General features: G+C 39.4%; 1 protein-coding gene across 5 annotated transcripts in view; it reads left to right on the forward strand.

Annotated features, from left to right (window-relative positions):
• The window catches only part of KCNC2 (potassium voltage-gated channel subfamily C member 2), a 364,348-nt gene that overhangs the window by 277,797 nt on the left and 58,734 nt on the right, over positions 1 to 27,817 (forward strand). For all 5 annotated transcript variants that reach the window (XM_044277130.1, XM_044277131.1, XM_044277133.1 and 2 more), the window contains exon 2: positions 22,535 to 23,456. In XM_044277130.1, the coding sequence (XP_044133065.1) occupies positions 22,535 to 23,456 (922 nt within the window). The remainder of the gene's footprint in view (positions 1 to 22,534; positions 23,457 to 27,817) is intronic.

Consider the following 27,817-nt stretch of genomic DNA (forward strand, 5'->3'; position numbering starts at 1 on the left):
GGATTGCAGGGTGGTCGTAACCCTTTTGATATGAGCAGTGTATAATGTGATGGAAAAATTAATCTAACCAGCAAAGGAAGCAATATGGACAATCGTAATACATTAGTAAGTGCCTTGTATTAACTTTCTCTACATGATAAATGCCTCGTGCTGAAGTGACACAAACGTTTAATGTTTTAATCTACAACTTAGAAAGCGACAGCGGCATATAACAGAGTTATTGTATAATTGGATGATGATAAAAAATGTGAGCCTAATAATATCACAGGGCAGAAAATGATTTTGGTAGCTAGAAAGCGATGTGATTAGGAATGGTGTAAGTAACTTTAATGACACAAAGAAGATTAGCAAGAGAAGCGTACTGGTTGCACAAAATGAGAAGGAACAATAGCAGTAAAATGACATGTTTTTAAAGCAGGTTTGTCAGGTCTAATATGCTACATTATTTTAGAGTAGTAAGGGAAAGAGTGGGAGATGCTGAGCTCTGGGATATGTAGATTTTTTATTTTTTTTTATAATTCTTAATTTTTATGTAAATTGCTATTTAAATGCTGCCAGGACTCCTAGGGAATTTAACCCCTTCCCGACATGTGACGTACTATTACGTCATGGAAGTCAGTGACTTCCCGCATTTTGACGTAATAGTACGTCATGGTGATCGGGCAGGGGTCCGGCAGTCCCTGGTAGCTGGGCCCCTGATGTATCCTCCCCTCAGGCATCGCTGTTTACAGCGATGCCGGTGGATTAACCCCTTCTATGCCATGGTCAGCGCTCACCACAACATAGTAGAGGTTTGCGGAGGGTGAAGGAGCGCATCGAGTCCCTGCGCTGCTTTGGCGAGGACCCGATGTGTGACAAGGCAGCCTCATGCCATACAAAGGCTGCCCAATGCCTTGCACTGCATCAGAACCTGCCTTCTACGGGTGCCCACAAGATCCAGCCTCAGGCTGGGTCTCCTAGGCAACCTGTTAGTGTATGACTCAGTGTCATACACTAACAGGCAAAATAAAGTAAAAACGGTGTCAAAAAAAGCTATTTTTGTTACCTTACATCACAAAAAGTGCAACACCAAGCGAACAAAAAGGCGTATGTCGAACAAAATGGTACTAATAAAACCATCACCTCATCCCGCAAAAAAGAGACCCTACATAAGAAAATTGCTAAAAAAAATCAAAAAACTAGAGCTCTCAGAACATGTAAAACATCATTATTTTCTTTCAAATATGCTATTATTGTGTTAAAGTGAAATAAATAAATAAAAAGTATACATATTAGGTATCGCCACATCTGTAACAACCAGCTCTATAAAAATATCACATGACCTAAAAAAAAAGTGGAAAAAAGGCAATTTTCGTCACCTTACATCACAAAAAGTGCAACACCAAGCAATCCAAAAGGCGTATGTTGAACAATATGGTACCAATAAAACCGTCACCTTGCAAAAAATGAGACTCTACCTGAGACATATAGTAAAAAAAAAAAATATATGACTCTCAGACAATGGAGACACTAAAATATGATAATGTTTTACTTCAAAACTGCTATTATTGTGCAAAAGTAAAAAAGTAGACATATTAGGTATTTCTATGTCCGTAACAATCTGCTCTATAAAATTATCACATGACCTAACCACTCAGGTGAACACCGTAAACAAAAAAAAAAAAAAAAAAAAAAAAAAACAGTGCCCAAAAAGTTTTGCCACCTTACATCACAAAAATTGCAACATCAAGGTATCAAAAAGGCCTATGTCCCCAAAATAAGACCTCTCAGACTAAGGAGATACTAAAACATCATTTTTTGGTTTAAAAAAATGCTATTATTATGTAAAACCTAAATAAATAAGAGAAAGTATACATATTATGAAGTGCAATGTCCAAAATTATCTTCTCTATAAAAAATATCACATGACCTAACCCCTCAGGTGAATGCTGTAAAAATAAATAAATAAAAACGGTGCCAAAATTAACACCTTGCCCAATAAAGTGTAATAATGAATATGTACCCAAAAATGGAACCAATAGAACTGGCACCTTATCCCCTAGTTTCCAAAATGGGGTCACTTTTTGGGAGTTTCTACTGTAAGGGTGCATCAGGGGGGCTTCAAATGGGATATGGCATCTAAAAACCAGTCCAGCAAAATCTGCCTTCCAAAAACCATTTGGTGTTCCTTTTCTACTGCACCCTGCCGTGTTCCCTTACATCAGTTTACGACCACATGTGGGGTGTTTCTGTAAACTGAAAAACCAGGGTAATAAATATTGAGTTTTGTTTGGCTGTTAACTGTTGATGTGTAAAAGATAAAACGGGATTCAAATGGAAAGTCTGCTAAAAAAGTGAAATTTAGAATTTACAATTAATTCTTAATTCTTGAGGGGTGTAGTTTCTACAATGGGGTTATATGGGGGCTTTCTACTATGTAAGCACCACAAAGTGACTTCAGACCTGAAATGGTCCTTAAAAAGTTGGGCTTTGGAAATTTTCTTTAAAATTTCAAGATTTGCTTCTAAACATCAAAGCCTTCTAACATCCTAAAAAAATAAAATGACATTTACAAAATGATGCCAACATAAAGAAGACATATGGGGAATATTAAGTAATAAATATTTTATGAGGTATCACTTTCTGTTTTAAAAACAGAGAAATTGACATTTTGAAAATTGCTATTTTTTTTATAAATAAAGGTTAAATATATTGACTCAAATTTATGACTATCATAAAGAACAATGTGTCACGAGAAAACAATCTCAGAATGGCTTGGATAAGTAAAAGTGTTCCAAAGTTATTGCCACATAAAGTGACACATGTCAGACCAATGACCTGGGCAGAAGGGGACGAAAACTGGCCCGGGGTAGAAGGGGTTAAGAAAGGATGTTGGACTGAATAATACGGTAACATCCATCAGAGCAATTTACACATTTTTGTAATGCAGAAGTAAAACCAGATTTCTAAATAAAAAATAAATAAATAAATAATAATTTATGCCATAACAATGTGAAAATGCCAACCAACACTTTACAGTCATGGGCAGCTTCATGAGAATTTGCATCAATGTAACATTTTGTAAAAAATAAATAAAAATAGGCTACACATCAGACCTAAGCAAAGTCTAAGTTGCATGACAACTCCTAAAAATATGCATTGAAGATGTGCAGGGTTCATGCATACCACTTATGCATATGTCTACATGCAGATTCTGGGACCAGACTTACTAATTGTAAAGATAGCTTAAGCACAAAAAAGATGTCTAGACCTGCACCAGATTTATCACCGGGGCTCAGGCTGGAGGATAAATGTGGTGCGGGGATAGACACTTTTTTTGACTGCATATTACCTATTGGCCGGCTTTGAGACAGAATCTTACTCCAGAATTTTGGCACAAATTTGGCGCAAAATGGTGCAGGCTAGGTTGGGGCTGAGCTTTGCCTAGGCTGATTAATGTGATGTAACAAAAGTTGAAAGAAGGCTGTGGTGCTTCTGTGGGCGCTGGAACAGCTGATTAGCGGGGGCCGGGTATCAAATCCCCTCTGATCAAATACTTATGACCTATCCAGAGCATAGGTCATCAGTAGTAAAGTCTTGCAAAACCCCTTTAATGATATATTTCATATACACTTGGCAGTGAAAGCATTAAGTCAGAAACACAATAAAAAAATAGCTGATGCCACTACTAATGCCATGTGTTATGCATATGTTCTATTACATAAATAGTACTAGTGCATATAAGTTACCCCTATGTGAAGATAAAACAATAAATTCCCCAAATTTATAACAATAAATTCCAAAAATGTATAATGGAGAAATTATGCAGAATTCAGTTTGAGGCTGGTTGTGAAGCTCATTTAAAGGAGGGGAAGATGGAGGTTTAATAGAGAAAATATTCTAAGCATTTGGCTTTATATAACTTGGTAAAATGGGGACGGAAATACTGGACAATTGAAACATTACAATAGTGTGTATCTGGGGTATTTATTTGCCATTGTCTATAGCACCAACTTAGGGTATTCCATATCGCTGTACAGAGATTGAAATGACTAGCAACAATCTGATTTCGATACTCTCAAACCATTGTAAAGATAGTTGGCTTTATTTTATGGTCTGGCTTATAAACATATCACCACTCATATTGTATCTGCTTGGTAATACAGCTGCTAGAGAGACTATTAATGATTAAATTAAAATCCTAGAGCTTTGTTTCCTTTTGCCGGAATGAGTGCACAAGTGCGTGTATCGGGGAAATAAGGGAAATAAATGATGTCATTAGGATTTTGTAAAAGAATACATTCCTCAATGATCTCTATTTTAAAATAAAATACTACTTGCATATTGCTTGAGAGCTACAAAATAGCACCGCAAGCAGGTGCGGAGTGCACTGTTATTTTGCTTAATCATAGCAGGTGCTGTAATTTCCTTTGAACATAATTATACTATTCACTCAAAATAGCGCTGGGTGTATTGACTGGATCAGCTTTTTCTTCACTGTACAATGAAGTTTCTTTCAAGAGGCCAGACAATATGATATAATATGCTCCATGAATTATCTGACTCCACACTTTGTTGAGAAAAATAAGGAATTACATTAGTTTTTTTTTTAGTCAATGAAAACTACTTAAACCAGTTTTTATATGTAAAACTATGATTTTTGAAGGAATATGGTTTTAAAAGTGCATCTCAAGAATTAGGGTGAGTTCACATTACTGTTAGAAATTCCATTATAGTGTTCCGTTATAACAGAGTTATAATGGAATATAACAGAATTTTAGGACGGAATGCAAAACGGAACCCTTGAAGAGACATTCCATTTGCTCCGTCCTAATAAATGTCTATGGGCACAAATAATGGTTCAGTTTTGTTCTATTATACATGATGGAAAAATAAAGTCCTGTCGACAGGACTTTATTTTTTCCATTATGTATAACAGAACAAAACGTATCCATTATTTGTGTCCCATAGACATGAATCAGGACAGAGCAAAATCGAATGCCTCGTAAAGGGTTCCGTTTTAGATTCCGTCCTAAAATTCTGTTATAACTGTGTTATAAGGAATTTCTAACGTTTTTCTTTGTTACACAGGCGCTTCCATTTCTCAATAACTAACGCTGCGGTATCGCTTCCGCTGCTATTCACAAGTGACATGTATATTTTATACTATGGTACTGCGCGATGCACTCCCTGTCCACCTTCACTGTTTGTCAGTGCCTTGAAAACACAATATACAATAGCTTTAAAACTCCAGATTGGTAATTACCTGTTTCTGGGTTCTTGTTTATTCGACTGTATGTTCACGCTTTCTCTCTTGCTCTCACATCTACATGAGGGGGATTCGGGAGGCTAAACCCTATTGTTATTACTTTCACTGAGCTTGCCCCGGCCGGCGGCACAGCTCTAGTTGAAAAGCTTGCTCGCTCGCGCTCACACGGAGCGCTGTGTGACGTCACAATTTGAGCTAAGGATAGATAGGAGGACCAAAATTAATCTAACGCGTTTCAAATAAAACATTATTCTTCGTCAGGGATATCAATTCAGTCTCCTGATACTTCTTATCCAGGTCCATTTCTCCTCCTTTATTTAACCCCCTCATATCTTCTGCTTTCTAACATTCATTCATTCAAAAGTGAACAGTTTAATCCTAATGGTACTAATGTGTTCAGATTAAAAATCCAGCGGGTCTCTGCTCGGGACTTTTTTTCATGAAGTCCGCCCATCTTTGGTCTTTTTTAACTATCTCTATTCCACTAAATGTGGTACCATTACTATTTCCTCCGTGTCTCTCTCTATAATGTCTTGTAAGGGGATGACCTTCATATTTTCTCTGGATGTTATAGATATGTTCCCCTATTCTCTTACTTAATGTTCTTTTTGTGCGTCCTATATATACTTTTTTACATGGGCATGTTATTGCATATATGACTCCCTGGCTTTTACAAGTGATATGGTCTTGTATACTATATGTAACCAGATTTCCTGTCTTTTCACTTTTTATTTGCATACTTGTATGTTGTTTCCTGGTAATTTGGAATTTTTTGCACACCCCAAATATACCACATGGAAAAAAAGCCTGCTTGTGATGTTGCTTTTTTTCCCCCACTCACAGTCTGGTTCTCACTTTTTTTGCTTACACATTTATTTGTAGGAGCTACTAGACTGCCCACATTTCTTGCCTTTCTGTATATGAATTTGGGATTATTTGGAATATATTCCCCTACTATTTTATCTTCTTTTAAGGTCTCCCAATGTTTTTTAATGATCTTCCTCAATATTCCTGTCTGACAGTTGTATTGCGTGATAATCGGCAGTATCTCAAAGAATTCTCCACAGGGAAGACTGATAGTGTTGGGATTTGAATGCCTAATTAGCAATCTATCTAGATATGTAGACTGTTTTCTGCAACCTTGTGTAAAAACGTTACCAACACATCTGAAAGACACCCAACATATTTTGAATATTTTAAATGAAATAAAATGGGAATCACACTACATCTTGGGGACATTAGATGTAAAATCATTGTATACAATAATAGAGAACAAAAAAGGGTGCGATGCCGTAAAATTGTGTCTGCAGAATCAGGGAGAGCTAGCACAAAATCAGATTGATTTTATTGGAGATTTCATAATGTTCATTTTAAAGAAAAACTATTTTTTATTTGAAGACAAATTTTATATACAGCAGTGGGGTACTGCGAAGGGGATGAGATTTGCACCGGGGTTCGCTCATATATATGTGGGTCAGTAGGAACATCAGGTTATCCACCCCAATGGCGAGCTCCGGGTGAATCTCATCCTATGGAAGAGATTCATAGACAATGTGATATTTATTTGGGGGGGAAGGAGATGAATTAAAAATATGTTTTTAACTAAATAAATAAAAATGAATTTTACCTGGAATTTACACCAATATTTAATAACAAGGAAATGATTTTTTTTAGATCTCACAATTTACATTGAGGAAATTAAGATACAGAATGCATTTAATGTCATTTTAGCTATTTCCTCAACTAGTAGATCGTCTAATTCTTTGACTTAGCTAGGTGGTCTATATATCACATCTACACGAGTTACCTTATGATTATCAAGCTGCAAGGTAACGCAAACTGACTCTTTTGGTCTCGCTAACTTGTATTAAATTATATTTTATTCTATCTTTCACATACAGGGCCACCCCTCCCCCTTTCTTGCCTTCTCTGTCTTTCCTATATAGAGAGAACCCTGGTATTGTTATATCCCAGTCATTACTCCCATTTAACCATGTCTCAGTAACAGTCACTAAATCTATATTCTCAGATGCCATTATCGCTTTTGAATGAATGAATGTTAGAAAGCAGAAGATATGAGGAGGTTAAATGAAGGAGGAGAAATGGACCTATATAAGCGGTATCAGGAGACTGAATTGTTATCCCTGAAGAAGAATAGTGTTTTATTTGAAACACGTTTGGGTAATTTTGGTCCGCCTAACTATCCATAGCTCAAATTGTGACATCACACAGCGCTCCGCGTGAGCAAGCTTTTGTACTAGAGCTGTGCAGCCAGCCGGGGCAATCTCAGTGAAAGTAATAACAATAGGGTTTAGCCTCCCGAATCCCCCTCATGTTAATGTGAGGGCAAGAGAGAAAGCGCAAACATACAGTCGAATAAATAAGAACTCAGGAACAGGTAATTACCAATTTGGAGTTTTAAAGCTATTGTATATTGTGTTTTCAAGGCACTGACAAACAGTGAAGGTGGACAGGAAGTGCATCGCGCTGTACCATAGTATGAAATATACGAATTTCTAACGTTAATGCGAACCCACCCTTATCTGGCTATTTATCAATGAGTATTCAGTATTATAGTAACTACAGTTTCCAAATGACAGGTCAGCTCTCCTGACTTATCTGTTTCAGTTAGTACTTGCATTTCCTGTAAAAAAAACAAAAAAAAAACATTTTTTCTGCACTATATGTTATTTTATTCTGTTGTTCCTATTATTATGAATAAATCAATTAAGTTTTACAAGCACATGCACACACATACCACATGTACCGATGTAGTAGAGTTAACACTCATGCTTTCAGAGATTTCTGAGATGTGTTATTTAAACTAAGCAAACACCTTCAATTGCTTTTGAATGGCTTTTGTTTCAAGATAACACAATGATTTAAGAAATTTGAGTTAAGAGTTTAAGTGCTAACCCTGCTACATCTGTACAGTTAGTTATGGTCCTTAAAAAAAGACTGACATCCTACTTTATTCTTGTACTGTGATGTCATGTAGGTCACTAGATCCCAGGAACATTTTCAGGATGTGTTCACCTAGGCCATAAATGTTGCAGATTTGCCAGCACAGATTTAAAATACACATCATTTAACCATAGAAGCATGAAATGAGACTCATCCGCATACTGCAAAAAAATAAAAAATAAAATACATAGCATAATTTATACTGAGGATATCCACTGCAGATATAACCCTTTGCAAATCCCCATTAAATCCACAGAAAAATCCATGGCAAAACCACGCTGGAATTTGTGGAAAATGAAAACTCAAGAAGATGATGTTTAGACATCTGATGCTGAAAAGTTTGTGATTTCCCCTTCCATCCCCCTGCACATTCTGCTGTGAATGCTCTCTCTCTAAATCCAAAAGACTTGTGCGTGTAAAAAATGGTCATCTACACTCTGATACAGTACAACCTGTAATTTCCCCTCCCTAAAGACTTGGAGGCTTTCCTACCTATCCACACTCTGCTGTGTACAACAGCAACCCCTTCCCTGCAGTTTTTTTTAACCCTGGGTGACTGTCAGAGGAGGGAGTTGGACATCAGACAAAACCAACACAACTATAAACTGTGTGATATATGATCTATATTAGAAGTAGAGGTATCCCTGCAGATTAAATGTTTTGCCTTCGCAGATGATTTGTTATTTCTACTTTCTAATCTGGTCTCCGACTCCCACATACTTACAAAAATACTAGATGACTTTGTCCTCCTCTCAAATTTCAAAGTAAATGTAACAAAATCAGAAGTTCTTACTGTTACGATCCCAGCCTGAGAAGTCTCCATATCCCTAAAGTACCTAGGCATGCAACTCCCAAACCATCTCACTGACCTGTATAGACTTAATTTTCTACCCTTCTTAACTGAGCTCAAACAACTTCTACAAGACTATGATTTCCCTTTCATCTTGTGGATGGGTCGCAAGAGCCTACTCAAGGCATATTATGCCTAAAATATTGTATACTTTATCGATGCTTCCTATTTACTTACCTGCCTCCTTTTTTTTAGCTCCATAAGATCCCTATTCACTAAATTCCTGAGGAAAAGACGTAAACCCAGATTACCATATTCTCTACTAATGAAGAGGCATGAGCATGAAGGAATGGGGGTACCGGACATTGCATCATATTACAAAGCTGTACACCTCAACAGATGGTTAGAGTTGCTTAAACCTAGCAACAACTGGACCTTGGCATAACAGTCTGTGGGCTCTTCATTGACCAGAGCCCTCTGGCTATCTGTTATAGGTAACCTTAGATGCCCAGATTATGACCCGCTACTTAGAGGCACTTGTGCTGTGTGGCTCTCTCTAAAAGACACTCTAGCCCTCTTCCCATCACCGCTCCTCCCCCTCTAGCCTACTGCCGGTAGCTCTTACTAAGATAGACTCCCCCCTACTCTTTTTGAGAAATGCTCGATTCTGTCTCTATTTCTGACCTGTTTCATCTAGGTAAAATGGCTGCTGCAGGTGTGAGGACATGGAGCAAGGAAGTCTGGGAAAGCGGGAACACCCATAATGCCATGCATGCAGCCAATCAGCAGCCAGCCCTGTGATGTCACAGCCCTATAAATAGCCTTAGCCATCTTGGGTTCTGCCATTTTCCAGTGTATTTAGTGCAGGGAGAGACGTCAGCGCTAGGGACAGTGCTAGGAAAGACTTCATTGTGCTAGAAAAAACTATTTACAAGTGCAGGAAAAGATTATTTAAGGTGTAGGGAAAGGATAGGGAGGAGTCATTCCATAGCATTTATGTAGAACAGGGTTCAGTTGGGGAGGTTAAAGCCTGGGTAATAGGAACAATCCCCCGAAGACCGAACTCAAACCCAAACTTTTCCGACAAAGACCTGAACTTTACAGTTTGGGTTTGCTCAACACTAGTCATGATTAGAGATGAGCGAATCGAAGTTGACAAAGTGGCATTCGATCCAAATTTCAGGAAAAATTTGATTCTCACCGAATCTAAATTTCCTCACACTTCGTGGTAACGAATCACAATTTTTCCTAAAATGGCTGCTGCACGTGTTAGGACATAGAGCAAGGAACTCTGGGACCGAGGGATCACTCACAGTGCCATAGATGGAGCCAATCAGCAGCCAGTCAGCCCTGTGATGTCACAGCCCTATAAATAGCCTCAACCATCTTGGATAGAAGTTCAGGGAAAGGATAGGTGGAATCATTTCACAGTATTGAAGCAGAACAGGGTTCAGTAGGGGAGTTTACAGCCCGGGTAATAGGAACAATCCTATTACACCTTGCTGCACTGACTGCTGATCCAAATTGCCATTCTACAGCTCTGTAATTCCAGCAAATCGTTTTTGTTATTGGGGTGCAAGTGCTGTTTGATACAGCCATTAACAGGGTTTATTACAAGGAAATATTTCTATGTCTTATTTGCCCTTATGCGGTGCAGTTATATGTTCTAAAGCATTTTTTGGCTTGTATTAGTGGGAAAAAAGGGCTTATTAGCCATTGTGTGGTGAAGTGCAAAAATTTCAGCCCTTTATGGCGTGTATTAGTGGAACATGTAAAATGTATTTGCCGTTCAGAAGTGCAGTTAGATGTTCTAAAGCCCTTTTTGTCGTATATTAGTGGCAAAAGAAAAATATATTTGCCGTTCAGCACTGCAGTTATATGTTCTAAAGCCTTTTGTGGAGTGTATAAGTGGAAAATAATAATGGCCCATTTACATTTAGTGGTGCAGTTATGTTTTAAAGCTTTTTTGTGGAGTGTATAAGTGGAAAAAAGATAAATATATTTGCCGTTAAGCGGTGCAGTTATATGTTCTAAAGCCTTTTCTGGAGTGTATAAGTGGAAAAAAAATAAGGGCCTATTTGCCGTTCAGCACTGCAGTTATACAGTATATAAGCTATCCATCTATCTAATGTAATGATTGGAAAGCACAGAGCACAGCAATGACACCGCTGTCTTTCTCAGAACTTTAAAAAAAACATGTATAAAATGGCTGCTGGGGAGGTTCTTATATAGTAAGGGGTAGGCAACTTTCCTATTGGTTGCTAGGGATGTTGCTAAGCTGAGACAAAGACATTGCAGCCTTCTCATAGGCTCACAAGCAAGAAGCAGGGAGGGAATATGGCTTCAGATGAAAAAAAAATCGAGAATATTCAAAAATATGAATGTATATCACTAAAATATTTTCGAATTCTCAAAGTGCCGATTAATATTCGCTATTTGAATATTCTCGCCCAACACTATTCTAGACCACTATAAAGGCTCTATGCAGCCAAGAATTAGCATTTTTTTTTACTGCAAATAAATTCCTATCGAACTAAATTGTTTTGAAAAATTTGGTGAACTGGCTAATCGAATTTTTTAAAAATTTGCTCATCTCTAACTGTACACCTTGCCTGGTCTATGCTGAGATTCTATTTACTATCTCATGTCGATTATAATCTTGAAATAAAAAATATATATTTATAGTTATACAGGAGTTCCACAGACTTTATAGCAACAGAGGGATTTTTGCTTAATTTAGCATTTACAAATGAGCAATAAAAAAATGTTAGTGTAAAATTGTTAATAGCTTTACTCTGATGAAATATAACACACAGATTCTCAGACATTCAAAACAAAGGTTGTTCAAAGCATTCATTTTTTTATGTCTCCTTGATCTTCAAGAAAGAAATATGAAAGGGAATAGAAAATGTATTCTTCCTGTATGATGGAAGATATCTTTAACTTTTAAGGAGGTTTGTAGGTTGATTAGTATACTATATTTGAATGTTTCAGTAGTAACATCAGTTGCACTGTGAGGGCTGTTGGTACAGATAGCGTTAGTACACTCATTTACACATAGGACATAAAAGACAATCATAATTGCTGTTAAAATGGAACTTAAAGGCTATGGACACCTTTGGGGGCATTTTTTTTATTATTGCATTGTACAAATTTTTAGCTACAATTGTTCTTTATTAAAAAATGTTGAACTCTTTTGTCTGTACAGACTTGAGACTCTCTAGTAGCCTGCTGTCTGTTTTCACTCTGTTGCATCATACAGCTGAGCTGACGGCTTCTTATCTCTGATCTCTGACCTCCTAAACACTCATTATAGCTCAATTCTTATGTTATTTATAAGAATGTGACTTAAATAAGTGTTTATGACCTTTTATTAATTTAGTGAGAAGGGTTATTAGATGACCGGCACAAAGTGAAAGTCAAAGTATGATTCTCCCAGCTAGACAAACAGTCAACTTTTTGTGACAGACTGGCTGAATAATTTTAATAAAGACCAACTGAAAAAATTTGTTTGAGCCCAAAATGAGTAAAATGCAATCATAAAAAAGTTGCCCCAGAAGGTATACATAGCCTTTGAATCTATGGAAGAAAAAAAAAAAAAAAGAAATAACTTTAAATTGTGCATTTTTAAAAACTTATTTTGTGTTTAGTGTTAACTTTCATCATTAAAATCAAAAGTTCTCTTTTGAATATATACATGGTTTATCTGCACCCCATACAAAAAAGCCGTAACTAGAAAACCCCTAAATGGCTATACTATTTTGCATTCTGTCTGAAGAATGATGTTATTTCCCACTATAACCATGTTATAACGGAAAATAATAAATTGACCCGAACACCGAAACCCGGACTTCAGTACGAACCCAAACTTTGCAGTTTGGGTTTGCTCATTCCTATTTACAAGCAAAATGACTCTCAAGTGCCCAGCTGGCTTTCCTTTTTAACGTGCCCAAGCCATCCACTCTTTCCAGATGTCTGCTCCTCCTCTAAATTTCCAAGGCTTCCTTTCCTTTCCCTTGAGGTCAAAGTGAAGTGTCCCCAAATCTCTGACAGGCACCTGCGCAAAACACATCCCTGAGGCAATAGTCCACAAAAGGGTATGTAGTGTGCACCGGAAGTACAGTGTGTTATTTTGGAGATGCATCACCATTTTTTCTGCTCACACTCTCTAAAGTTCGCCTGAATCAAATCAACAAAAATTCTGATTTGCTTTGCATTATTACAACATTCAGGTTAGTTTAGATTAATTTAGTACTGATTCACAATTCTCTAAAAGCCAACATACAATACGTATTTTAAAACTTATATTAAACATACATCCCTGAGACAATAGCCCACAAAAGGGTATGTAGTATGTAGGCACCGGAAGTATAGCAGGGGGCATCTGTGTTATTTTGGAGATGCATCACCATTTATTCTGATCACTCTCTCTAAAATTCACCTGAATCAAATCACCAATATTTCTGATTTGCTTTGAATTTTTACAACATTCAGGTTAGTTTAGATTATTTTAGTTCTGATTCGTTCATTGCTACCAGCCAACATACATTATGTACTTTAAAATTCATATTGAACATACATATTACTGTAAATGGAAAAGTCATGTTTATGGAGTTTGTATGGCAGAACACAGACTATATAGACTCTGAAGACATGCCATGTGCTGCCATATGAAATCTCTGTAGAGAGCTGTAAAAGGATTAGTTCACACAACAACATTTTGCAAAGGCAAAATTTGCAGCTTATTCCAGGGAAGAAATCTCTCTGGTTCTGCCATGGTTTTTCATTTTAAATGCTATAGACACACTTGCGGTTTAGACCATTGAATGGAGCTAAACTGGATGGTGCAGGCTGAATGAGTTTACAAGAAGGGGTTAAGTATATTATATTTTCTGAGAAGGCTTAAAGAGGTTGTCCGAGTTCTGAAAAAAAAAAATATAGCACTGAAAATCTGATATATAACTGAGCTAAGTAAGTTTTATGCAAAAAAAAAAATATATATTTCCTCATTTCCCAGATTCTTTTCTGGCCCTTTGTTTACATGCAATAAAAACAATCTCTGCCCCTCCCCCTGCTCTGCTAAGGGAGTGAATACAAGAGCTGCCCTGCTGGGAGACTCTGCAGCATGTTGTATGTGTAGGACTACAATTCCCAGCGGTATAATGACACTGCTAAGGGAGTGAATACAAGAGCTGCCCTGAGTGACATTTCTGCCTGCTGGGAGACTCAGCAGCATGTTGTATGTGTAGGACTACAATTCCCAGCGGTATAATGACACTGCTAAGGGAGTGAATACAAGAGCTGCCCTGAGTGACATTTCTGCCTGCTGGGAGACTCAGCAGCATGTTGTAAGTGTAGAACTACAAGTCCCACCTGTATAATGACACTGCTAATACACACAGGATCTTCCCCCTACCTTCTTGTGCAATGCTCTCTTATCTCTAATAAGTCAGCTCCAGTGCCCAGCATTGTCTCCTCACTGCCTGCAGAGCTGTGCAGCTGAAGGGGTTAAGAATCCTAGCAGAGAGTAGACGGCAGTTAAGGGGGGGGCGTGGCCAGCACAGTGACGTCTTGTTTACAGGCTTGTAAACAACCTTTATCAGAGCAGGGAGAGAAGCTGACATCACAGGTCATGTGACCCTCAGTGAAATCTGAGAAACCAGCCACTGGAGATAAAGTGAGTTTATTGGAAAGCTGCTACATTTGCTTAGTTAGGAACATAGAAAGAACAAAAAAATAACTCGGATAACCCCTTTAAGTCCTACAATATGTATGGAAAGATGCGGGAGATGTTTGAGAATAGAATATATTGACTAGAAAGGCAGGAATTGTAGCAGGTTGTCACCTGGAAACTGGAGGATGCTGCTCAGCGAAGGATACTTAATAAGCTTAGTGCCATTGCAAGGAATGTAAATTGCCTACTCCATTAGATTTTAGATATGAACATTTTGTTCTAATATGGACTGGTACTGGAATTTCTTTTTTGCCCATGGCTATTGTCATGTATAATAGGTAATCATTATCTTATAAATATTTGGAAGATACTGAATGTAGTGGGGGGAGGGGGTTATAAGGTTTTTAACCACTTCAGCCCGGCTAGGTGAAACCCCCTTCATGACCAGGCCACTTTTTACACTTCGGCACTACACTCCTTTCACCGTTTATCGCTCGGTCATGCAACTTACCACCCAAATGAATTTTACCTCCTTTTCTTCTCACTAATAGAGCTTTCATTTGGTGGTATTTTATTGCTGCTGACATTTTTACTTTTTTTGTTATTAATCAAAATGTAACGATTTTTTAGCAAAAAAATGACATTTTTCACTTTCAGCTGTGAAATTTTGCAAAAAAAACGACATCCATATATAAATTTTTCGCTAAATTTATAGTTATACATGTCTTTGATAAAAAAAAAATGTTTGGGCAAAAAAAAAATGGTTTGGGTAAAAGTTATAGCATTTACAAACTATGGTACAAAAATGTGAATTTCCGCTTTTTGAAACGGCTCTGATTTTCTGAGCACCTGTCATGTTTCCTGAGGTTCTACAATGCCCAGACAGTAGAAAACCCCCACAAATGACCCCATTTCGGAAAGTAGACACCCTAAGGTATTCGCTGATGGGCATAGTGAGTTCATAGAACTTTTTATTTTTTGTCACAAGTTAGCGGAAAATGATGATGATTTTTTTTTTTTTTCTTACAAAGTCTCATATTGCACTAACTTGCGACAAAAAATAAAAAATTCTAGGAACTCACCATGCCCCTCACAGAATACCTTGGGGTGTCTTCTTTCCAAAATGGGGTCACTTGTGGGGTAGTTATACTGCCCTGGCAATTTAGGGGCCCAAATGTGTGAGAAGAACTTTGCAATCAAAATGTGTAAGAAATGACCGGTGAAATCCGAAAGGTGCACTTTGGAATATGCGCCCCTTTGCCCACCTTGGCAGCAAAAAAGTGTCACACATGTGGTATCGCCGTACTCAGGAGAAGTTGGGGAATGTGTTTTGGGGTGTCATTTTACATATACCCATGCTGGGTGAGAGAAATATCTTGGCAAAAGACAACTTTTCCCATTTTTTTATACAAAGTTGGCATTTGACCAAGATATTTTTCTCACCCAGCATGGGTATATGTAAAATGACACCCCAAAACACATTCCCCAACTTCTCCTGAGTACGGCGATACCACATGTGCGACACTTTTTTGATGCCAAGGTGGGCAAAGGGGCACATATTCCAAAGTGCACCTTTCGGATTTTGCAGGCCATTTTTTACACATTTTGATTGCAAAGTACTTCTCACACATATGGGCCCCTAAATTGCCAGGGCAGTATAACTACGCAACAAGTGACCCCATTTTGGAAAGAAGACACCCCAAGGTATTCCGTGAGGGGCACTGCGAGTTCCTAGAATTTTTTTTTTTTTGTCACAAGTTAGCGGAAAATGATGATGTTTTTTTTTTTTTTTTTTTCCTTACAAAGTCTCATATTCCACTAACTTGCGACAAAAAATAAAAAATTCTAGGAACTCACCATGCCCCTCACAGAATACCTTGGGGTGTCTTCTTTCCAAAATGGGGTCACTTGTGGGGTAGTTATACTGCCCTGGCAATTTAGGGGCCCATATGTGTGAGAAGTACTTTGCAATCAAAATGTGTAAAAAATGGCCTGCAAAATCCGAAAGGTGCACTTTGGAATATGTGCCCCTTTGCCCACCTTGGCATCAAAAAAGTGTCACACATCTGGTATCGCCGTACTCAGGAGAAGTTGGGGAATGTGTTTTGGGGTGCCATTTTACATATACCCATGCTGGGTGAGAGAAATATGTTGGCAAAAGACAACTTTTCCCATTTTTTTATACAAAGTTGGCATTTGACCAAGATATTTATCTCACCCAGTATGGGTATATGTAAAATGACACCCCAAAACACATTCCCCAACTTCTTCTGAGTACGGCGATACCAGATGTGTCACACTTTTTTGCAGCCTAGATGCGCAAAGGTGCCCAAATTCCTTTTAGGAGGGCATTTTTAGACATTTGGATCCCAGACTTCTTCTCACGCTTTAGGGCCCCTAAAAAGCCAGGGCAGTATAAATACCCCACATGTGACCCCACTTTGGAAAGAAGACACCCCAAGGTATCCAATGAGGGGCCTGGCAAGTTCATAGAAATTTTTTTTTTTTCGCATAAGTTAGCGGAAATTGATTTTTTTTTGTTTTTTCTCACAAAGTCTCACTTTCCGCTAACTTAGGACAAAAATTTCAATTTTTCATGGACTCAATATGCCCCTCAGCAAATACCTTGGGGTGTCTTCTTTCCAAAATGGGGTCATTTGTGGGGTGTTTGTACTGCCCTGGCATTTGAGGGTCTCCGCAATCATTACATGTATGGCCAGCATTAGGAGTTTCTGCTATTCTCCTTATATTGAGCATACAGGTAATGAGATTTTTTTTTCCGTTCAGCCTCTGGGCTGAAAGAAAAAAATGAACGGCACAGATTTCTTCATTCGCATCGATCAATGTGGATGAAAAAATCTCTGCCAAAAAAAAAAAATGGAGGGGAAAGGCGTCTGCCAGGACATAGGAGCTCCGCCCTACATCCATACCCACTTAGCTCGTATGCCCTGGCAAACCAGATTTCTCCATTAGCATCAATCGATGTGGATGAATAAATCATTGCCGGGATTTTTTTTTATATATATATATATATATATATATATATACATACAAAGTGCTTGCCAAAGCATAGGAACGCCGCCTCCTCCTCAGCTCGTATGCCTCGGCAAACGTATCTGTCACTGCAGAGGAGAAAATCCCGTCTTGCAGCGCCGCATACACCGACTTGCGTGTAATCTGACAGCAGCGCAATGCTTCTGTCAGAATGCACATCGGTGCTGCAGCTAGTAGATCGGTTGGTCCACCTGGAAGGTAAAAAGACAAAAAAAAAAAAAAAAAGAAAAAACCAGGCCACAACGCAATAATTTTATTAACTTTGGAACAGAACATGTAACTTTAACTTTTGGAACTAAACATTAACCTGTTTGCTTACCTGTTTTTTTTTTTTTGTTTTTTTTTTGTTTTTTTACCTTTATAGAACAAACCTCTCCTTCCCCATGGGTCAATGTGCAAAGCGCAAATCGCCCAAAGATGTGGCGAAGTGCGTTATGCACTTTGTCCCATGTGAAAGGAGACGTTTGCAGCAGCTGTGAGTGAATGGGCCCTAATAGCCCTGTGTGCCTATCCTGGTGAGATGATCCCTATGCTAATAGTGTACCTGTGAGTGGTACTTCCGGAAACACTCTCCAAAGCATAGGGCAGGGTGGTCCGGACAGTCAGGACAGAAATAGCGGGTGTCACGCCTTATTCCACTCCTGCTACAGACACGACATTTTTTTCGGGGTGGCGGTCGGTTTGAGGTACCAGCAACGACACTGGGGAAGTGTCGCTCGTGTAGACGGCTAACTACACTGGTGGATGGGGCTATGGAACCTCCTGGATACAGGAGGTTCGCGATGATCTCTTCCTGAAATTTGAGGAAGGATCCAGTTCTCCCAGCCTTACTGTAGAGAACAAAACTATTGTACAGAGCCAATTGAATTAAATATACAGACACCTTCTTATACCAGCGTCTGGTGCGTCGGGAAACTAAATACGGAGCCAACATCTGGTCATTGAAGTCGACCCCTCCCATGTGGAGGTTATAGTCGTGGACTGAGAGGGGCTTTTCAATGACACGGGTTGCTCGCTCAATTTGGATTGTCATGTCTGCGTGAATGGAGGAGAGCATGTAAACGTCACGCTTGTCTCTCCATTTCACCGCGAGCAGTTCTTCGTTACACAGTGCGGCCCTCTGCCCCCTTGCAAGACGGGTGGTAACGAGCCGTTGGGGGAAGCCCGCGCGACTAGTTCGCGCGGTACCACAGGCGCCAATCCGTTCTAGAAACAAATGCCTAAAGAGGGCCACACTTGTGTAAAAATTGTCCACATAAAGATGGTACCCCTTGCCGAATAAGGGTGACACCAAGTCCCAAACTGTCTTCCCACTGCTCCCCAGGTAGTCAGGGCAACCGACCGGCTCCAGGGTCTGATCTTTTCCCTCATAGACCCGAAATTTGTGGGTATAGCCTGTGGCCCTTTCACAGAGCTTATACAATTTGACCCCATACCGGGCGCGCTTGCTTGGGATGTATTGTTTGAAGCCAAGGCGCCCGGTAAAATGTATTAGGGACTCGTCTATGCAGATGTTTTGCTCTGGGGTATAAATATCTGCAAATTTCAGGTTGAAATGGTCTATGAGGGGCCGAATTTTGTGGAGCCGGTCAAAAGCAGGGTGGCCTCTGGGACGGGAGGTGCTGTTATCACTAAAGTGCAGGAAACGCAGGATGGTCTCAAATCGTGTCCTGGACATAGCAGCAGAGAACATGGGCATGTGATGAATTGGGTTCGTGGACCAATATGACCGCAATTCATGTTTTTTTGTCAGGCCCATGTTGAGGAGGAGGCCCAGAAAAGTTTTAATTTCGGAAACTTGGACTGGTTTCCACCGGAAAGACTGGGCATAAGAGCTTCCCGGGTTAGCGGTTATAAATTGTGTGGCATATCTGTTTGTTTTGGCCACAACTAAGTCTAAAAGCTCCGCAGTCAAGAACAGCTCAAAAAATCCCAGGGCCGAACCGATCTGAGCTGTCTCAACCCGAACTCCAGACTGGGCAGTGAAAGGGAAAACTACGGGTGTGGCTGAAGTTGGGGACTGCCAATCAGGGTTTGCCAGCACCTCTGGGATTCTAGGGGCTCTACGGGCACGTCTTTGCGGTGGCTGCGACGGGGTCACTACTGCACGTGCCACCGTACCAGCTTCAACTGCCCTTCTGGTGCTCGCTACTTCACCAGGTTGTACGGCAGTGCTGGTACTAGGTCCAGGAAGGGCTGGGCTGCTGGTGTATGCCTCACCACGTAATCCGACAGCACCAGCCCCACTCTGCTGCTCTTGAAGCGGATCCTGCGCAACCTGCGGTCTAGCGACACGGGGCCGGGTACGCCTGCTGCTATCAGGGACCTCAGCCTCCTCGTCCGAACTTTGGGTCAGAGAGCCACTGCTTTCTACAGGTTCGTATTCTGACCCGCTGGATTCATCAGATGAGGGTTCCCACTCCTCATCCGACTGGGTCAGAAGCCTGTAGGCCTCTTCAGAAGAATACCCCCTGTTAGACATGTGGGCAACTAAATTTCGGGGTATTCCCTGAGACTACCCAAGAAAAAAAAAGCAAGCCTGTCTTACAAAGGGGAGCCTAGCGAAGTACCGGAGGCCGCTGCGGTTGATAAAAAATATCAAAACTGATTTTTTTATCGCCGCAGTGCGTGTAAAGTGAATGTGCAGTGATCAAAAAAAAATATTTTTTTTGTCACTGCGGTGGGGCGGGCGTGGGCAAACGCACGTGTGGGCGACCGATCAGGCCTGATCGGGCAAACACTGCGTTTTGGGTGGAGGGCGAACTAAAGTGACACTAGTACTATTATAGATCTGACCGTGATCAGTTTTGATCACTTTCAGATACTATAAAAGTACAAATGCTGATTAGCGATACGCTAATCAGCGAATAACGGACTGCGGTGCGGTGGGCTGGGCGCTAACTGATTGCTAACTACCTAACCAAGGGACCTAAACTATACCTAAAACCTAACGGTCAATACCAGTGAAAAAAAAAAAGTGACAGTTTGCACTGATCACTTTTTTTCCTTTTCACTAGTGATTGACAGGGTGATCAAAGGGTTAATTGGGTGCTGGGAGGTGATCTGGGGGCTAAGTGTACTGTAGTGGGTACTCACAGTAATGATGTGCTCCTCTGCTCCTCTCCTGGAACCAACCGACCAAAAGAAGGAGCAGAGGAGCACAGCAGCCATATAACCCCATCATATTTACTAATATGATGGGTTATCTGGCTGCTGATTAGTTTTTTTGAAAATCATCAACCTGCCAGCCAATGATCGTGGCCGGCAGGTTGATGACGAAGTTCTTCTTTGAATTTTGCCGGCCCGCGATGCGCATGCGCGGGCCGGCATACCCGGAAATCTCGCGTCTCGCGAGAGGACGCACCGGCGCGTCCAGCCAGAACAGCACGACCGCCGCGAAGACGCAATCCTGCGTACGGCGGTCGTGAGGAGGTTAAATGGTTTTTAAATTTTATTTGGGAATATTTTATTGTGTTTGTAATTTTTATTGTATGTTATGTGTTTTAAATTGGTTGTAAGCTGCTGCAACTTCCTATTTTTATATACCCTTTGGGATTAATGAAGTTATATTGTATCGTATGGCTGCTGCTGCCACCATCATGCCACATTCTCTGTCGGCCTACCCACTATCATGTTCTGTACCATGTGGCTGCTGCTGTCTGCTTGCCTACCATCATGTTACCTATCACTGCTGCTGCCCGATACCATCATGCCACTGCCACTATCACCCTGTCTACCATTATGTTCCATACCATATGAGTGCTATTATCATGTTTTGTATCATATAGCTGCTGCTGCAACCACAGCAGTCGCTATTCCCTGCTGCTATTCCTCCTACTGCCTTTTCCATTACCATTACTGCCTCTACCATTACTGCTACACAGCCATCACTACTACTACCCCTAAGCATCCACACACACAATTACTGCCTTGTCTACTCCATGCTGCTATTGTGGCCACATGTCACTATTACTCTACCATTTACATATGTTTTTAAACACTCTGTTAACACAATCAACTTGACATTTACTCATTGCTATATATGTCATTGTCACTCTTATATAATTTGCTATTGCTGTCATTAAGTTCAAAGGGGGAAGGGGGAAAATAAAGAGCAACGATTCTTAATAAAAAATTGGACAAAAAGATTTTAAAAATTTGAGTCCTAGTAAACCTCAGAGTGTCAATTTTCAGACCTATTGGAGCAACTTTGATTTGTGTAGAATCAATTAGGACACAAATCAAATGTTTTGAAAATTTTGACGAATCAAACACAAAACGAATTTTAAGAAATGTGGTGATCGCTATTGTAATATACTGTATATTCAAGCTGTTAATCATATTAGCACAGAATATATGTATAAACTACAGGTGAAACTCGAAAAATTAGAATATCGTGCAAAAGTTCATTTATTTCAGTAATGCAAATTAAAAGAAATTGCATTAATGCAGCTTAAAATTTGAATTTTGTGAAAAGGTTCAATATTCTAGGCTCAAAGTGTCACACTCTAGTCAGCTAATTAATCCATACCCCCTGAGCAAAGGGTACCTCAAAATTGTGACTTTGGATTTTATAAGCTATAAGCCATAATCATCCAAATTATAACAAATAAAGGCTTGAAATATCCCGCTTTGCATGTAAAGAGTCTATCTTATATGTTAGTTTCACCTTTTAAGTTGCATTACTGAAATAAATAAACTTTGCATGATATTCTAATTTTTCGAGTTTCACCTGTAATTTTTTTGTGAAAAGCACTCTACTTATATATTATAAACTAAATTGTGTTTCTTTTTTTTCTTGCAGTTCATCGCCTTTGCTTCCTTGTTCTTCATCTTAGTATCTATAACGACGTTTTGTCTGGAGACTCATGAAGCATTTAATTCCATCATCAATAAAACTGAAACTGTGAATAATGGCACAGAAATTGTGTCATTAATTGAGACTGACCCTGCATTGACATATGTTGAAGGAGTTTGTGTGGTATGGTTTACATTTGAGTTTTTAGTACGTGTCACTTTCTGCCCTGACAAACTTGAATTCATCAGAAATCTACTAAACATTATAGATTTTGTGGCTATATTGCCATTTTACCTGGAGGTTGGACTAAGTGGGCTTTCCTCCAAAGCTGCTAAGGATGTATTAGGATTCCTCAGGGTTGTGAGATTTGTCCGAATCCTCCGAATTTTTAAACTAACCCGACATTTTGTAGGACTAAGAGTGCTTGGGCACACTCTTCGAGCTAGCACTAATGAATTTTTGCTTCTCATAATATTTTTGGCTCTAGGAGTCTTAATATTTGCCACAATGATCTACTATGCGGAGAGAATAGGTGCCAGTCCAAATGATCCTTCAGCAAGCAAGCATACACAGTTTAAAAATATTCCCATTGGTTTCTGGTGGGCTGTGGTTACTATGACCACATTAGGATATGGTGACATGTATCCTCAGACTTGGTCAGGAATGCTGGTAGGAGCACTATGTGCGTTGGCTGGTGTACTTACAATTGCAATGCCTGTTCCAGTCATTGTTAACAATTTTGGAATGTACTACTCCCTTGCTATGGCAAAACAGAAACTTCCAAGAAAAAGAAAGAAATACATTCCACATGGACCTCAGGCTGGCTCTCCTACATTCTGCAAGATGGATCTTAATATGGGATGCAACAGTACACAGGCGGATGCATGTCTTGGTAAAGACAACCGACTAATGGAGCACAACATGTCAGGTATAGCAGAAAAATAGTAACACAGATACATCAAGTGCAACTTGTAAGATATTTAAGATATTGGTGCATTTATGAAAACTTTTTTCAATCAAAATTTTAGGTATAAAAATATACAGACATAAGAAAACTTACAGCAGAGAAGTAGATACTGTACATATGAAACAAAATACTTCAGATACTTAAATGGGATTTTCCAGGCTCCTGATATAGCTCACATCCTCAGGATAGGTCTTTAATATTCGATTGGTGAAGGTGTAGCACCCTGAGGATAGGTCATGAATATCAGGAGTCTGGAAAACACCTTTAACTACTCCCAGACTGAGCCTGTTTTCACCTACCTGACTGAGTCTTGTTACTTTATGTGATAACTTTGGAATGCTTTTACATGATACATTGTACTTCATGTTAGTGGTAAATTTGGGTTTTACCGCTATTTATAAAAAAATGCTGAATTTACAGATTTTTTTTTAAATGAGTGATTTTCTAAAACTGAATTTACCTGCTTTGTTCCTCACAAAATAAGTACTAACATTCACCATATGTCTATTTTATTTTGGCATCATTTTATAAATAAAATTTAGATTTTTTGGTCATTAGATGGCTTAGAATTTTAGAAAAAACTTCACAGCAATACCATAAATTCTAAAACATAACTTTAATAAATTACTAGTAAAAGCCAATTAACCCTTATAGTACAAAAAAAATATATAAATAATGAAATAAATCGAAAACCTAGATGTGGAAATAATATTCCACTCGCCTACGTTTGCAGGGTGGCAGACAAATATTGCATAGGCTCATGGGGCGATATCCCTAATTCTGGCCCTATTAATGTCTCCCTGCCTGCAAACGGAATAGCCGCCCTGATAAGGGCGATCCCGTGTCTCGTGCCTCCTGGTGACCCCTGGATGACCCTGACACGGGGAACAATGTGAAATGCTGGTCCTATGATGAGACCTAGACTAAATACCAAAAAATTTCATAAACAAAGTACACTTATAGAACCCCCGGTGGAGTGACGAGAAAGCCACCCAATAACATACAGTGAAAATAGTAAGTGATGCAACAATTATGAGTCAGGTGTCAATCAGACACTTGTATTCGTCCCTACGCGTTTCGCCTAGTTGGTTACAGGCTCCTCAGGGGACATAGCATTTATGCCAAAACAGGAGGGTGTTCGTCACCAGAAATTTAACACCAGAGTAGAGGGAGGCCCGGATGTAGCTTCTCCCATAGGTCAGTAGTCATCATTATGAAACTACCACTATACAAATTGTTAAATAGCTTCTTGAATAAATAACTTAAGGACCTGAATAGAAACAGCCAAGATATTGCTTGTCCTGTAGGTCAGTGATAATTAATATGAAGCACCATCGCTATACAAATTGTTAGATAACTTCTTGAGTAGACATGTTCAAGACCATGGTAAACCATAATAGTCGAGTCGTCATTATTATAAAGAACCCCCGCTCTATCACTCAGTACTGTTGATACTGAAACCGAGGAAAAACTGTTTCATCACGTAGGACAATGGGCGAATTCGAAGACTCTTAGTGAACCCTGCCTATACCTTTCTTATGTTATAAGGGCACAATGGCTAGATACAGGAAAGGAAGAGCGATCCCTTTAACAACAGCATGTATGTATGGGCTAGTGGTTGTCAGTTAGGATTTCAAAAGAGGATGATAAACACAGATGCCATAATATATTCAGTCATCAATATCTCCTGATATATATATTAGCTGCTGAAACCAGCAGTACTTGCGTGTCCATATGATGTACATGGCAACCTATCAGATGTCCGTGGGGAAGGAGCGACATGCAGTGATTCAATGTAGATACATGCTGGGCGGCCCGGAGTCTTCAAGATGTGCAGCAGATGGCAGCACTAGGTAACTTGCGCTCGGGGGGGGGGGGGGGATTTAAATAGCGTGAGCGCGAGTTACCTAGTGCTGCCTCCATCTGCTGCACATCTTGAAGACTCCGGGCCGCCCAGCATGTATCTACATTGAACCACTGCATGTCGCTCCTTCCCCACGGACATCTAATAGGCTGCAATGTGCATCATATGGATACGCAAATACTGCTGGTTTCAGCAGCTAATATATATATATCAGGGGGATATTGATGACTGAATATATTATGGCATCTGTGTTTATCATCCTCTTTTGAAATCCTGACAACCACTAGCCCATAATACATGCTGTTGTTAAAGGGATCGCTCTTCCTTTCCTGTATCTAGCCATTGTGCCCTTATAATATAAGAAAGGTATAGGCAGGGTTCACTAAGAGTCTTCGAATTCGCCCATTTGTCCTATGTGATGAAACTGTTTTTCCTCGGTTTCAGTATCAACAGTACTGAGTGATAGAGTGGGGGCTCTTTATAATAATGACGACTCGGCTATTATGGTTTACCATGGTCTTGAACATGTCTACTCAAGAAGTTATCTAACAATTTGTATAGCGATGGTGCTTCATATTAATGATCACTGACCTACAGGACAAGCAATATCTTGGCTGTTTATATTCAAGTCCTTAAGTTATTTATTCAAGAAGTTATCTTACAATTTGTATAGTGGTAGTTTCATAATGATGACTACTGACCTATGGGAGAAGCTACATCCGGGCCTCTCTCTACTGGTGTTAAATTTTTGGTGACGGACACCCTCCTGTTTTGGCATAAATGTTATGTCCCCTGAGGAGCCTGTAACCAACTAGGCGAAACACGTATGGACAAATACAAGTGTCTGACACCTGACTCATATAATTGTTGCATCACTTACTATTTTTACTGTATGTTATTGGGTGGCTTTCTCGTCATTCCACCGGGGGTTCTATAAGTGTACTTTGTTTATTTATTTTTTTGGTATTTAGTCTAGGTCTCATCATAGGACCAGCATTTCACATTGTTCCCCATGTCAGGGTCATCCAGGGGTCACCAGGAGGCACGAGACACGGGATCGCCCTTATCAGGGCGGCTATTCCGTTTGCAGGCAGGGAGACATTAATAGGGCCAGAATCAGGGATATCACCCCATGAGCCTATGCAATATTTGTCTGCCACCCTGCAAACGTAGGCGAGTGGAATATCATTTCCACATCTAGGTTTTTGATTGGAGGGCAGATTTTGCTTGAATATCTTTTGGGTATCATGTAATATTTTTAAAAAACCCAGAGGTTCTCCTGCAGCTGAAGCCTCCAAATTGACACCATTTTGGAAACTACACTCCTCAAGTTTTCAAGGGGTGTATTAAGTGTCTTGACCCCATATGAGTTTCAAAGAATGTAGAAAAACTTGGCTACAAAAATGAAAAAAATTCAACCAATAAATGTTGCTTTAGACTTTTTTTTTCATTTTCACAAGGAGTAACAGGAGAACAAGCACCCTACAGTTTGTTATGCATTTTTTCCTGAACACTGCAACACTTCATATGTGATCATAAACTACTGCATGGGCACACTGCAGGGTTCAAAAGGGGAAGGGTGCCTTTTGAAGGGCAGATTTTAGCTAGTATGGTTTTTGGGTGCCTCCACAGTGGAAACTCCCAAGATGTGATCCAACAGAAAATACACTTCTCAAAGAATTTATAAAGGGTTGCTTTGACTTCACAGGTGTTTCAAATAATTTAGAATCACTTGGCTCTGAAAATTAAAAATATAATTTTGTCTAATAAAATGTTGCTTTAGCCCAAGATTTTTTCACTCTTACAAATGTTAACAGGAGAAAAATCACCCCAACTTTTGTTACATAATTTTTTTTCTGGCTGTGCACACAAGGTAAGGTGAGCATGAACTTACAATAACACCTAAAAAAAATCAGCCAGTTACAACAATTTCAGCACATAGATGCCTGTATATTTTTTGGTACTTTTAATCATTATTACATTTTATGCCAACAATAGCCTTTTTATTGTATTGTACCGTTCAAATCAGCAGATTACAAAATGTGCCAAAGATCAGAAAAAACTGCAGGATCAGACTATTGATTTATATGAGACCCCTTAAGGCCTGGAGTTTTTTTTTTGCGTTTTCGTTTTGTGCTCCCTGCCTTCCCAGAGCCATAGCTTTTTTATTTTTCTGTTCACATAGCCATATGAGGAATTGTTTTTTGCGGGACAAATTGTACTTTCCAATGCCACCAGGTAATATTGCATATGATGTAGTGGGAAGTGGGAAAAAATTCCAAATGTGGTGAAATTGCAATCACAGTTTTACAGGTTTTTTATTTACGTCATTTGATGTGCGATAAAACTGACTAGTTACTTTTATTCTACAGGTCAGACTCAGTACGAATCTGGCGATACCTTATATGTATAGGTTTATTACCTTTTTATAGTGATAACATTTTTTAAAAGTTTAGAA

This window comes from Bufo gargarizans, chromosome 2, assembly GCF_014858855.1.
Source record: "Bufo gargarizans isolate SCDJY-AF-19 chromosome 2, ASM1485885v1, whole genome shotgun sequence".
Lineage (NCBI taxonomy): Eukaryota > Metazoa > Chordata > Amphibia > Anura > Bufonidae > Bufo > Bufo gargarizans.